This window comes from Mus caroli, chromosome 13 (assembly GCF_900094665.2).
Source record: "Mus caroli chromosome 13, CAROLI_EIJ_v1.1, whole genome shotgun sequence".
Classification (NCBI taxonomy): domain Eukaryota; kingdom Metazoa; phylum Chordata; class Mammalia; order Rodentia; family Muridae; genus Mus; species Mus caroli.
In genome coordinates this window covers 5698117-5710390 of record NC_034582.1, presented here as the reverse complement: position 1 = coordinate 5710390, position 12274 = coordinate 5698117, and the positions used below count along the sequence as shown (strand labels likewise).

The 12274-nt window shown below is 40.2% G+C and overlaps 1 protein-coding gene across 4 annotated transcripts in view; it reads right to left on the bottom strand.

The window, feature by feature from the left end:
* Larp4b (La ribonucleoprotein domain family member 4B) overlaps nucleotides 1-12274 on the bottom strand; it is an 83317-nt gene that overhangs the window by 36302 nt on the left and 34741 nt on the right. For 2 of the 4 annotated variants that reach the window (XM_029468569.1, XM_029468570.1), the window contains exons 1-3: nucleotides 7611-11386; nucleotides 1732-1879; nucleotides 1357-1497 (exon numbers count right to left, since the gene is read on the bottom strand). In XM_029468569.1, the coding sequence (XP_029324429.1) occupies nucleotides 1357-1497; nucleotides 1732-1879; nucleotides 7611-10691 (3370 nt within the window). In that variant the 5' untranslated portion in view covers nucleotides 10692-11386. Of the gene's footprint in view, nucleotides 1-1356; nucleotides 1498-1731; nucleotides 1880-7610; nucleotides 11387-12274 lie in introns of those variants that run through there. The other 2 variants (XM_021180161.2, XM_029468571.1) reach the window with 1 other exon arrangement.

Genomic DNA, 12274 nt, shown 5'->3' with positions numbered 1-12274 from the left:
CCCAGTGTTGAGGACTGAATCCAGTGCAGATGTTAACACTTTACAAACTGATAGGTTTTGTAAACCACACCAGAAACAAAACTGGAGGTAAGGAGCCATTTTCCCATCACCCACAAGCATTTCACATTGGTGTACATCCTAACTTCAAAGGAGAAGGGTTTTTTTTTTTTTCCTTTCAAAAATAGCTTTAAATACCTGTTTTACAAAGAACAAACTTTTGATTTAGAGTTTCCAGGCATACTTTAACATGTTATTTTGCTTTTTGATATTATCTACTTGGTGCCTTTTGCAGCTTCTGTTCCCAGTTTAAAATTTAAATGCAACCTAAGCTTTCAGTTATTTCTGATTCCTTTCATTTTACTAGAGGATCCCCACCACCCACTTATGCAGTGCCTGTTACTTTCCCTTTTGAAATCTACTTTAAATGTCTAGCATTCTTCCCTTATTTTGCCATCAAAAAGTCAACTTCACCATTACTCTAGTTTATCCCAACTATTAACCTGTTAGTGTTAGGTTAATAAGGAAGAGCTGATCAAGTCAAATTGCTAAATGCTGGTGAACCCTTTCTTAAATGGAGGTTTAAATCACTTAAATTCAAGATGGCTAATTCATATTTACTAGAAAGTAATGAGGTTTGATTTTTTTCTTTCTTTTATACATTCTTACCTTATTCACTTGACCAGTTTAAAAAAGACCTAGTGTTTAAAAAACATATTTCCTAGTGGCAATGCTTAATTTTGTCATATTTGAGAGTCTTAAACTAAATGAGGTGGTCTCACACAGCAGGGCCTGGCACCTTTGGGTCTGCTCACTAAGATAATGGTTTCCTATGTTTCCAAAAGGTGACAGTGAGCAACGCAGACTGAAGACAGGCCTTGGTTTAAAACCTGAGGTGATGACACGCTGCAACAATAAACAAAAATTTAAAAAGGGGAAAAAAAATGTATCCAACAGGTTTGCTTCCCCAAGTTTCTTTCTTTCTGTCACTCTGCACTAACAAGGGGACACAACACAGTTGAAGTCCTAGCTTCCAAAGCCTCTGTCCACTCCTCTGTTCTATCTCTATGACTCTCAGCACACCCAAACTGCCTCACTCTCAATTCCAACACTAATTCTCCACCTCTGTCAGTCTGGACACTTCACCCCATGAAAAACCTTGTGCTTCTCTACTCAACGCTATTTGTCTCAGAAGCCACTTGATTCTCCAGCACACTTTCCCTCCTGTATCCACCAGTCTCAAGGAACAGTAAAAGGAGGCAATGAAAAGTACACAGTTTAAAGAAAGACCAAGAAACTAACATTTAACAATTAAAATCCCAGATTCTAAGTGAAAACAAATTCATACAGCAGGCTTACCTGTATCGTTGTTCTCAGGCAGAGGTTCATATTCGGAATGGTCCAGAACCAGAGTGCTCATGTCTGTCTGCTCTGCCTCCTGTGCGTCCGGGAGTGCTGCATTCTCTCGACTTTTGTCGCCATCACCATTGGCATCCAATCCTAGAATTGTAGTTTTATCCCAAGAGGATGTGTTAGAAGATTAACTTTTCCTTAAAGTAGTAAATTCCCTTACTACATTGGCATTACTCAAAGTTTTTAAATGGACTATAAAAGCTCCCAAGACTCTAAACCTATCACAAACCAGGACACAGATGTGAATGGAAAAGACAGATTAACATGCGGAGGAAGGCAAAGGCTTGGCTAACAGCAAGCTACTCCAGGCTCACTACTCACCCTGCTGGTCACAGTCTGTAGGATGGCCGGGAGCCTCTTCCCACGCAGCATTCACACCAACAGCTGCACTACTCGCTTCCAAATGTAACATATGAGTCCCCCATACTTTTGCATTAGGGTTTAGCTCTGAAACCTTAGTTGTTGGGACCTAGAAAAAAATTTCACATATATGTATTTTTATCCTAAGGTCAACAAATGCTGTTTTGTTAGTTTATAGTAAAAACAAACATTAGTATTAAGACAGTTTAGGCTTAAAAGGCCAAACCTAGCTATTCACACACACCTTTGCAATTAAATGAGGCTCAAAAAGAAACAAAGCTGACACAGTCAGAACTCTAGCTAAGTCACCCTTACAGTTTCTTCTAGGCCCAGGGCTTGCTACACACCACAAATGACAGATTCCTTCATTTCACTAAGTTCAGTCTCAAAACTGTATAACCTGGGATTTCCTGGATGACCTAACACAAATCTCAATTTATAGATTTACAAAGTCAATACAATGGAAGTGAAACATCTTACTTATAAAGCTCTAAGCACTAAGCAAGAGATAGAAAACCAGAGCTCCTCCTAGCAGCTAAGACTCCCGAAACACCAGAGAAAGCCACAAATCACTAAGGCAGGAAAACCCCTTACACTCTCAGCAGAGCTACTCGCACCCATTCCTGAGAGCCTCCCTATTCTCTCCGCAACTTCAGAACAATAACTACCCAGAGCTCCTACAGGAAGCTGCAAGTGAAACGGACACTACCAGTCCAGGGTTCTCACCTGTGCTAAGCTACCACAGACAGCTGTGTAGTTACTTAATCTCAATAAACATCACCTGGAAATGATTTTTTTCTGCCAGTCTCACTTTTTATTATTTTGGTAATGGATAATTACATAAGAGTCTATTTGGTAGTGAAAGGGTGGAATCTTCATGTTCAGAACGGTTATTCAATTGTACAGAAGTTAGTCGAGGTTTTTAGACCTAGGGTCTACTAAAATCTGCATGATTTTTTTTTAATGTACAGGTTTTAGAAATTTTAGAAAGAAAAAAATTCAGATTTTAATAGTAGTAGTAGTAGTAGTGATGACATTACCGGCATAAAGCACTCGGCGTGATACCTAGCACACACTGGGCACTCACTACATCATTAGCGCACTGGTTTTAATGACAACAGGCAGCATCCCCTGCTCAGATGCCAGAGACCTCATCCAAAGGCTGTCCAACTCAGAGCATCAGAGCAAACACTCTTACAGGATCACCACCTCTCAGGCCTTGTTCAATTCCCACACATTAACTGCTTGCTGTTTCTAGTACACCAGCACTTCTGTACTTCGGTACACTTCCTTCTGGGACGTTGAGTCTTTGTACATACATTTTACAGCTAATCATATCCCCTCATTAAGTGGATATTCTCCATTTCCTCCCCCCCATCCAAAATAGATAGGTAGATAGATAGATAGATAGATAGATAGATAGATAGATAGATAGATAGAAATAGGTAGGTAGGTAGGTAGGTAGATAGATAGATAGATAGATAGATAGATAGATAGATAGATAGATTAAAATCTGTCTTTCTTCTACTTACAAACCCTGGATTTTTTTTTCCCCAACCCAATGAAAAATAAAACATCTCAGCAGTGGTTATTTCCCAAATACTAACTCCAATTTGCCACTGCACTCTTTTAACAAACTACTTGCCTTTTCTTTTCTTTCTTTTTTTTTTGGTTTTTCGAGACAGAGTTTCTCTGTGTAGCCCTGGCTGTCCTGGCACTCACTTTGTAGACCAGGCTGGCCTCAAACTCAGAAATCCGCCTGCCTCTGCCTCCCGAGTGCTGGATTAAAGGCGTGCGCCACCACGCCTGGCACAATACTTGCCTTTTCAAGCACACCACCAGCCATCGTACCCTGAAGTAGCACCTCTTCATGCAGGGACAAGGGGCCCCAGTCCTGGGTGTACCTCAAACTAGTGTTCTAAGAAACTGTGTTTCTCCAGGGTTCAGCATAGATAGTACCCATTTCTGCACTCAATAACACATGAGGCATCATTAATGAGTTCTATCAAGGAAGCATGGAGATTTGTAATTATAAACTGGCAGATTAAATCCACACCGTTGCAGGCATGGGGAGCTTCCAGGGAAACCCCTACAACTGCTTCTAACACTGCAAGTAGAAGGCTGCTGAGTCAAACAGTATTCTCGTTCATTCTCTGAAAGGGACTCTGACCTTCTGCAACTGCCACTCACTGGGCAAAACTAAAACCCAATGCCCACAAAACAGATGCCTAAGCAAGTATCCATCTGGAATTCTTTACTTTGGTATTTCCAAAAAGGCAAGAATTTTCCTCCAAGTAAGTGTGAGCAATAAACACTGATTCTTCAATCACAACCGAGTGCTAGTGTGTGTGCGCACACACAGTTTTAACAACTTTACTGAAGTATAACTTGCATATTTTTAAAGATTCCCAAATATTTGGAATCATAAAACTATCATCAGAACTCTCCAAAGAACCCGTTGTTTCAATTACAACTATTATTATCTGTATTATTATATTATTCTCTACAATATGACTTATTTCTCTTTTTTCCTTCTTGACTATATGCATAAATCACTTTTTGGATTAAGCTCAGTTCTCTTCCCAGTATCCCCAAACAGAAAATCAATTTTTTCTATTTCAGTTTCATTCAATATATTAAGAGACTCTTGTCACATGTACATAGTAAATACATTCATTAAATTACTAATACCAACTAACAATCTTTTTCATGTTAGTGCCTTTTGCAGCTGAGAAGTCTGACCAATGTATGTTCTATAGTTTATAAAGACAGATTACATGGCTCCCTGGCTGTCAAGTGCCCACAAGCAGCACTCAGAGTTATTATTATAGTACGGCATAGTCAGTCTTCCATGTGTCCACAGCTAAACTGTGTCTGTGGCTCTACATAACACCATAATAACATAGACACCAGACACATTCTGCTTCTCACTGTGTTGCTAATACCCAGCAGCATTCAGAACATAGTAGAAAGGGGCTTAATGAGTATTTAACAGCACAGAAATGTACATTTTTCCACAACAGTTTTAGTTCAGAAATGACTTTGACCCTATGGGTAAGAAATTATTACATCTTGGGTGCTAAAGTGATGGCTCAGTGGCTAAATATAGGCTACTTTTCAGAAGGACACAACTGGAGAACTCGCAGAGGATCAGCGTTTAATTCCCAGTACCCACATAGTAGCTGACAACCAGTCACTCCAGTCCTAGGCAATCTGGAGACCTCTTCTGACCTTCCCTAAAACCAGGCATGCTGTGCACACATGCTACACAGATACATGCAGGCAAAACTTTTATGCAGATAAAAAAAAAAATTAAAATGAGAAATGTTTAAAAAGGAAAGGAAAAAAATCATTATTTAAGTGATAATATCCAAGCCAGATGTCAGGAAAGCTATACAATTTTGAGCAGTTAATTAGGATTTGGAGAGAGTACTGAAAAGAGATGATGTGCGAAGAGACTGCCAAGACCCACTGGCATAACAACAGAAAGTCACTGCATTCTGCACTCCTACTACAAGTGCAACAAGCTTAGGGGAAGGGGGATCACTACCCCCATTGCACGAGAAAATTCAAGAAAAAGAAAGGCTAAATACCTGCCAATGGTGATGATATTATTAGAAAATTATACTCTAATATCAGCAAACTCAAAACATTCAAGAACTGACTTCTCAAAATTCACATGAAAAATATTTTTAACAAAGACCAACCTACTACTATTTATTTAAAAGATGGATTTTGCTTGTAGGTATATGAAACTTGTAAAGGATTATCATCAAGAACCCTAGTTTTGTCTGCGTGGATCTATGAGCCAGAATTTTTTTTTTCTCTGAAAATGTATGGGTTGGTCAGTTATTAAAACCAGAAGCAAGCTGAACTTGGCTGCCATTTGAACTTGGCTGTGAGGTAGGTAACTGGTTCTCTTTGAAGAATGAGGCAACCCACCTGCAGGCTCTGATGCTTTGTGCATTCTGTCTCACCAGCAGGCTGCAGAGCAGGACAGAACTAGGAGTGTCAGAGTGGGGAAGTAATGGGGAAACTAAAATAGATGAGACAATAGAGCAAAGGGTAGAGTGCCTGAGGAAAGCCTGTATTCCTGGAGTTGCCCTGACTTCTGAGCCACTCAATGCTACTTCTGTCCCTTTAGCAGTAAAGAGACACAGCACCCAGGCTGGAGAGATGGCTCAGTGGTTAAGAGCACCAACTGCTCTTCTAGAGGTCCTGAGTTCAATTCCCAGCAACCACATGGTGGCTCACAACCATCTGTAATGAGATCTGGTGCCCTCTTCTGGTTTGTGGCTGAAGATAGCAACAGTGTGTGTATGTATGTATGTATGTATGTATGTATGTGTGTGTGTGTGTGTATATATATATATATATATATACACACATATACTTTTTTGTTATATATGTATGTGTGTGTATATATATATATATATATATATATATATATATATATATATACATATATAACAAAAAGACAGAGAGAGAGAAAGAAAAACACACCTCCCAGTATAGGATTAGTTTAAAATGTCTGTGACAAGACTTTGGAAGTAAGTTTTAAAATGAAGGCAACACCATTAAACATGATACCAGAAATACGTATACTGCTTGAACATTATCTAATAATTGAAAAGCCAGCTTAAAACAGCATATATCTTGCTTAAAGCCACAAGGATAAAGACAGCACTCAGTCTCCATGTTGCATAAATGTACCAAACAGCAACTGATAATGAGCTACTGTGTATACTTAAATAACAGAAAAAGTAGGCGAGGCAAGACTGATAGGCAATCCATTCAATTACATGACTTGCTTATTCCTATCTTACAAGTTTCTCCTTAATATCTAAGTGAAATCTTCCTATTGCCAAGCTTTTCTTACTGATCTCTATAAAAATCACTACAAATAAATTACTAGCTGAATAAAAAAAAAATCCTATTTTAGGTCAGCCTTTTGTGTCTATATGGGTTTCACATCCACAAATTCAACAAGTCACAGATCAAAAATATTTGAGGAGGGACCTCTAAACACAACTTTTTCTTGCTATTTCCCTAAAAAAGATAGTGTACGGTATTAGGTATTTTAAGTATTTTAGAAAACCATAAAGTATGCAGAAGAATGGTTTTGGTATCCATAGGGTCTTGGAACCAATTCCCTTCACATACAAAGGGATAAGCTTATTCCTCTCCTTACTAATACGTTGGTATGTGTGTATTATGAGTAACACTGGCTTCCTGTGGCTGAATAATAAATGCATTTATTAAAGAACTTTTACAAAGATGCTCAAGTTAGCTACCCAGTGTCAGTGGCAAAGCTTCTTCCAAACCATGGAGGTTGGGACATAAGTGATTTTCATCGAAACTAAGATTTTAGGTCCAGATAAGTAGCAAATTTTTCTGTCTTAGACATACATACTACAAATAGAAAACACACTTGAAATGTATTTGTGTTCTGCAAGTGTGACATGTTGGTGACTTCAAATACTTATTGAAACACATCACACTGCCCATGTGACAAGAACCTCTCTCAGAAGGGTAAGGTACACTTAGCAAAACAGTATCCATATGAAAAGGTCTACACAATGCTGTGGTCTACACAATGCTGAGTGGGGGTTAATTAGTGAGGCATGCTTTAACATCAACAGTTTACACACAAACTCTGATTTAAATATGTCAATAATTCACATTTTCATTCGAAAAAGGTTAAATTAATGCTTCATGCATTCAGTCTTTAAAAAGCATCCAGACTGCCCACAACATAGGTTTAACTAATTTTCATAAACACAATCAAACAGCAAAAACTGGCACAGCACAACACAAAAAGACCAAGAGAGCATACTTACTAACTGTCCTCCTCTATTTGGCCACCCCCAAACAACACCATCCTCTGACACTGGCAGCTGAAAAGGGGTCTGTTCCAAGGAAAATGAAGTATTTTCTAAGTATTGGGGCTTGCTGTGTAGATCCTCATTAAAAAATTGAGCATCTTCTGTCATGTTCTCTGTGGCTGTGTTAGCCCATAGATAGCCCACTTGATATCTGCCACACCCACCTGCCAGTCCTGAAAGTGCCTGACTTGCTAGTCCTCCCACAGGGTAATAGGAAAATTCATTCAAAAAATGAGCATAGAACTCTTCGGGGATCCTGTGCCAATCCATTTCTGAGGGATTTTCAGATACAGCCTCTGTGGGTAATGCAATGTGGTCCGCACTTGGCACTACACATTCTGTGCTGTCGGCTGGGATGGCAGGAATTGCCTGCGGAGCATTACCAGGACTAGCTACAGGCATATCCACTCGAATAGACTTGACATCAATCAAAGAAGAACACACTTCAGAAGTGTCATGTAAAGCTGTTTTCTTAAAAGTCACGTCAGAGTTTCCCAAAAAATGTATCTCCCCATTTAAAGTGGATTCTTTAACTGTGGATCTGGCTTTTTTCCTTTTCGTCTTACATGGGCCTAAGCAGCCAATGCTGTTAGGATTATTACTGTCTTTATCCAAACAAAGTGTCTCGTTCTCTTCTTTGCATGTTAGCTTTTGTTTGCTCAATTCTGAAGCATCATTACCAAAGGCTTTAGAAACATCTTGAATTGATTCAGTGTTAATGAGACACAGGTCTGGGCTTCTGTCACTGTTGGCCCACTCCTCTTCAGGTGACAATAAACTGTGGTTTAAAGGTGGCACAACTGTAAGGTCTGGGTCTTCATTCACACCATCAGTTCTGTAACTGTTTTCAATTTGATTAGTTTCACAATCAGGATCTGCTGCTATGCCAATACCAATACAAGTTACCATATTCCCATTGGGCACAACCTTGCTAAGAACACTGGTTTCCCAATGAAAACTGGACTCGGCATTTCCTATGTTCTTCTCACTGATCTCTCTATAATTAGCTTTCTGTGGTTCCTTTTCAACATTTGCTAGTACATTGGGCCCACTAGATTGGTTGTGTAATACACCAACTAAGCTCTTCACATGTACTTTATCTCCTGTTTTGTCATGTAGGCCTGTTTCCGTTGCTTCAGGACCAGTACAAGTGAAAATAAATGCAGGGGATGTTACTGTGCCCTGATGAGGTCTGGAGTGAGACTCGTCATTCGGCATTCTTTGTGAAAGTCCAAGCTTCAGGAGACCCACCTTCTGGACCACCTCTTCTGTGTCTGGTTCACTTTTCACTTGAGTTAAATCATAAGTTTCTCTCTCAGCCTTGTCTGCCCTATTACCTCTACAGACATCTGCTTGACACCGACTTTTCAACTCCCTCTTGGCATGGCTCTCCGTCTCTAAAATGCTCATTTTATCCTCATCTTGACAAATGGAACTATTTTCAGAACACAAGAACAGCTCACCTCTGTTTGCCAGGTGGATACTTCCAGTTTCCAGATCGCTATCCCCTAAGTGTTGTTCCTCCATACATACTGGTCCCCGGTGGGATATAGGACTAGGGCCATCAAGTTTGTTCAAGGCAGCTTCTTTGAAATTAGCATGAACTGGGAGATAGTCCCTGTCCAAGCTCTCTGAAGCTAACTTTTCAGGACTTAAATTAATCTTCTCTAGAGCAAAGGAAAGGATCCTACCTGACCTGCTAACACCGATGTGGAAGTAATCATTACGTTCTAGTGGCTTTTCAGAGCTGTGCTCTCTTTCCATTTTAGAGTTTAAAGTTTGACAAGTGCTAACTGTTGTAGCCGCAGGTTCACCAATCCCATCAACATAGGAACTATCACTTGGTAAATTAACAAGTGAATCATCCATCTGACTTCCTATTCCTGAAGCACTGCTCTCCCTCTCTTCAGATACAGCACACATGCACTGTAATGAGTCACTGCCTATGTTAATAGTTAATTTAGAGAGTAGGCCAGTATTATGTAATATACTATGTTCTGTGTGATCGTTAGGGACTTTGGCATGAACTTTTGCCCTTAGAGACTCAGCTTGCAGGTCACTGATGAGTGCTTCATCAGATGCAGCACTGGCCACCAAAGGATCAGAAGTCCATTCACTTTTCTCACTAGACACTTCTCTTGCGTCACGTGGGCGGAGGACATCTTGGGGTAACAGCTCTTCCTGCTGCAGCTTTAGCTCTCCTGCCCTCTGTATGGCATCTGAGGCAGTATGCTCTTCCCTGTTATCTAAGGGCCGATCCTCTTGGAAAACTTGGTAAGTAACAGCTGAATGGCTTTCTTCTGCAGCTGTTCCATACATGGGAGTGAACAGTCCCTCATCCATGTTCATACAATCCAGATCTGCAGCACAAATACTATAAAATCTGCTTTCCCTTGAATTCTTACACAGTTTGTCACCAACACAAATACGGGTTGTATTTTGCAACTCTCCAGCAGGCACGCTAACAGAGTTACTCTCATTTAAACTACTGATTCCACCATTTAGCACGTTTTCTTTTTCTAATGAGTTTTTGCAAGTGGCCAGGTAACATTGCAGATGGTCACTTACAAAAATTTTCTCCTGCTGGTCAGAAGACATGGGCACACGTGAGAAAGGCTGGTCATTTTCAGAACAAGCCTGTCTATTACTATTCATACCCAGTGGATCACTGGCAATCTCAGAATTCTCTTCAATAGCAACAGTATCTAAATTCTTGTTAACCTCATCTAAATTTTCAGACCCACAAAAGAACTCATAAGTGGTAGAGGAATTAGAATTCAATGACTGCTTTGATCTATGATCCTGTTTGTGCCTGGACCTGGTAAAGACTTTAGTCCACACAGTAACACCAGCGGCTGCTCTGCTGGGTCCATTTTCAACATTATGAAGCTCCTCACCTTCAAGGGTATCAAATAATGAAGATAAAGTTTTACTTATCTTGGTCTCCGGTTTCTTCTCTTCCACACATTTTTGTAACAGGCCAATTTTCTCATTGTCACTGTCATTACTGAGTTCTTTGCTGAAGCAACAGCCCATATCGAAACTTCAGAACTCACATCACAATGTTCGTCCTTTTTTGCGCCTCTACAAATGTGTCTCACACTAACTTGCTACAGTTTGGAGACTAAGCCAACAGCCCATACCAAAAATAGCTCCTTGCAAAGCAGTCACATGCTCCTGCCACTCAAATCCAAGTCCTAATGACAACAGAGTCCTGCCTGACACTCATCAGACTTCTTGTGCTGAAATTCAAATGGCACATGGAATCTAAAGCTGCAGAACAGCCACAGGGGAACAGAAACATATACAAGGTTTGATCTGATTTTCAAACACTTAACTCTAAAAACAACTGAAGTTCTTTAGCTCAGCCAGAAGAAATTTCAAACTTCTGTTCTTTTTTTTCAGTGTTTCAGTATTACCTGGATTATATTTCATAAGACAACAGCCACCAAAAAATTTAGTTTGTAAAGTCCCTTTAAAGAAAACAATACCAGAACCTTACTCTGTACATTTACAACCATGAGACTGCTAGGCGTGAGATCCTGCTGTGCAAGCCTGAGCTCAATACCCAGATGGCACACAGGACCTCCACATGTTCCATGTGGCACAGGTACTTGCCCTTGCACATGCACACACATGCGCGCGCACACACAAATAATCGTAAAAACTCTACATTTTAGAGTTACTTAATTTCTAGCTTTAAAACACTAATGGAAGGAGGTACAGAGACAAAGTTTGGAGCCGAGACGAAAGGATGGACCATCTAGAGACTGCCATATCCGGGGATCCATCCCATAATCAGCCTCCAAACGCTGACACCATTGCATACATTTGCAAGATTTTGCTGAAAAGACCCTGATATAGCTGTCTCTTGTGAGACTATGCCGGGGCCTAGCAAACACAGAAGTGGATGCTCACAGTCAGCTATTGGATGGATCACAGGGCCCCCAATGGAAGAGCTAGAGAAAGTACCCAAGGAACTAAAGGGATCTGCAACCCTATAGGTGGAACAACAATATGAACTAACCAGTACCCCCTGGAACTCGTGTCTCTAGCTGCATATGTATCAAAAGATGGCATAGTCAGCCATCAGTGGAAAGAGAGGCCCATTGGTTGTGCAAACTTTTTATGCCTCAGTACAGCCAGGGCCAAGAAGTGGGAGTGGGTGGGTAGGGGAGTGGGGGGGGGGTTATGGGGGACTTTTGGGATAGCACTGGAAATGTAAATGAAGAAAATACCTAATAAAAAAAAAGTTAAAAAATTTTCTTAATGTTAAGAAATCATGTTAATTCTGTCAGGCAAAACAATAGAATGACAAAAAGATCTATTTTGAAGTGTTGATGGTGAGATAACAAACTGTCCAGAGAATAAAGTTCTACTTCTATGCACGGGTAGAGTGTTGTGTGGGGCAGAACTGAAGCACGAGAGTGAGAGCCAGGCTGACTGCTAGGGTTCATGATGCCTGCACTGAGATGCACATACTATTGTCTTTACTCTTTAGATAGCTGAAAAGTGAAATTATGAAAGAAAATGCACTGGTATTTCTACTAAGAATTCTCCTAAAATCACTATATACTGCTACAACATTTAACCTGTAGGACTCTGTGCTAAAAGCAGGC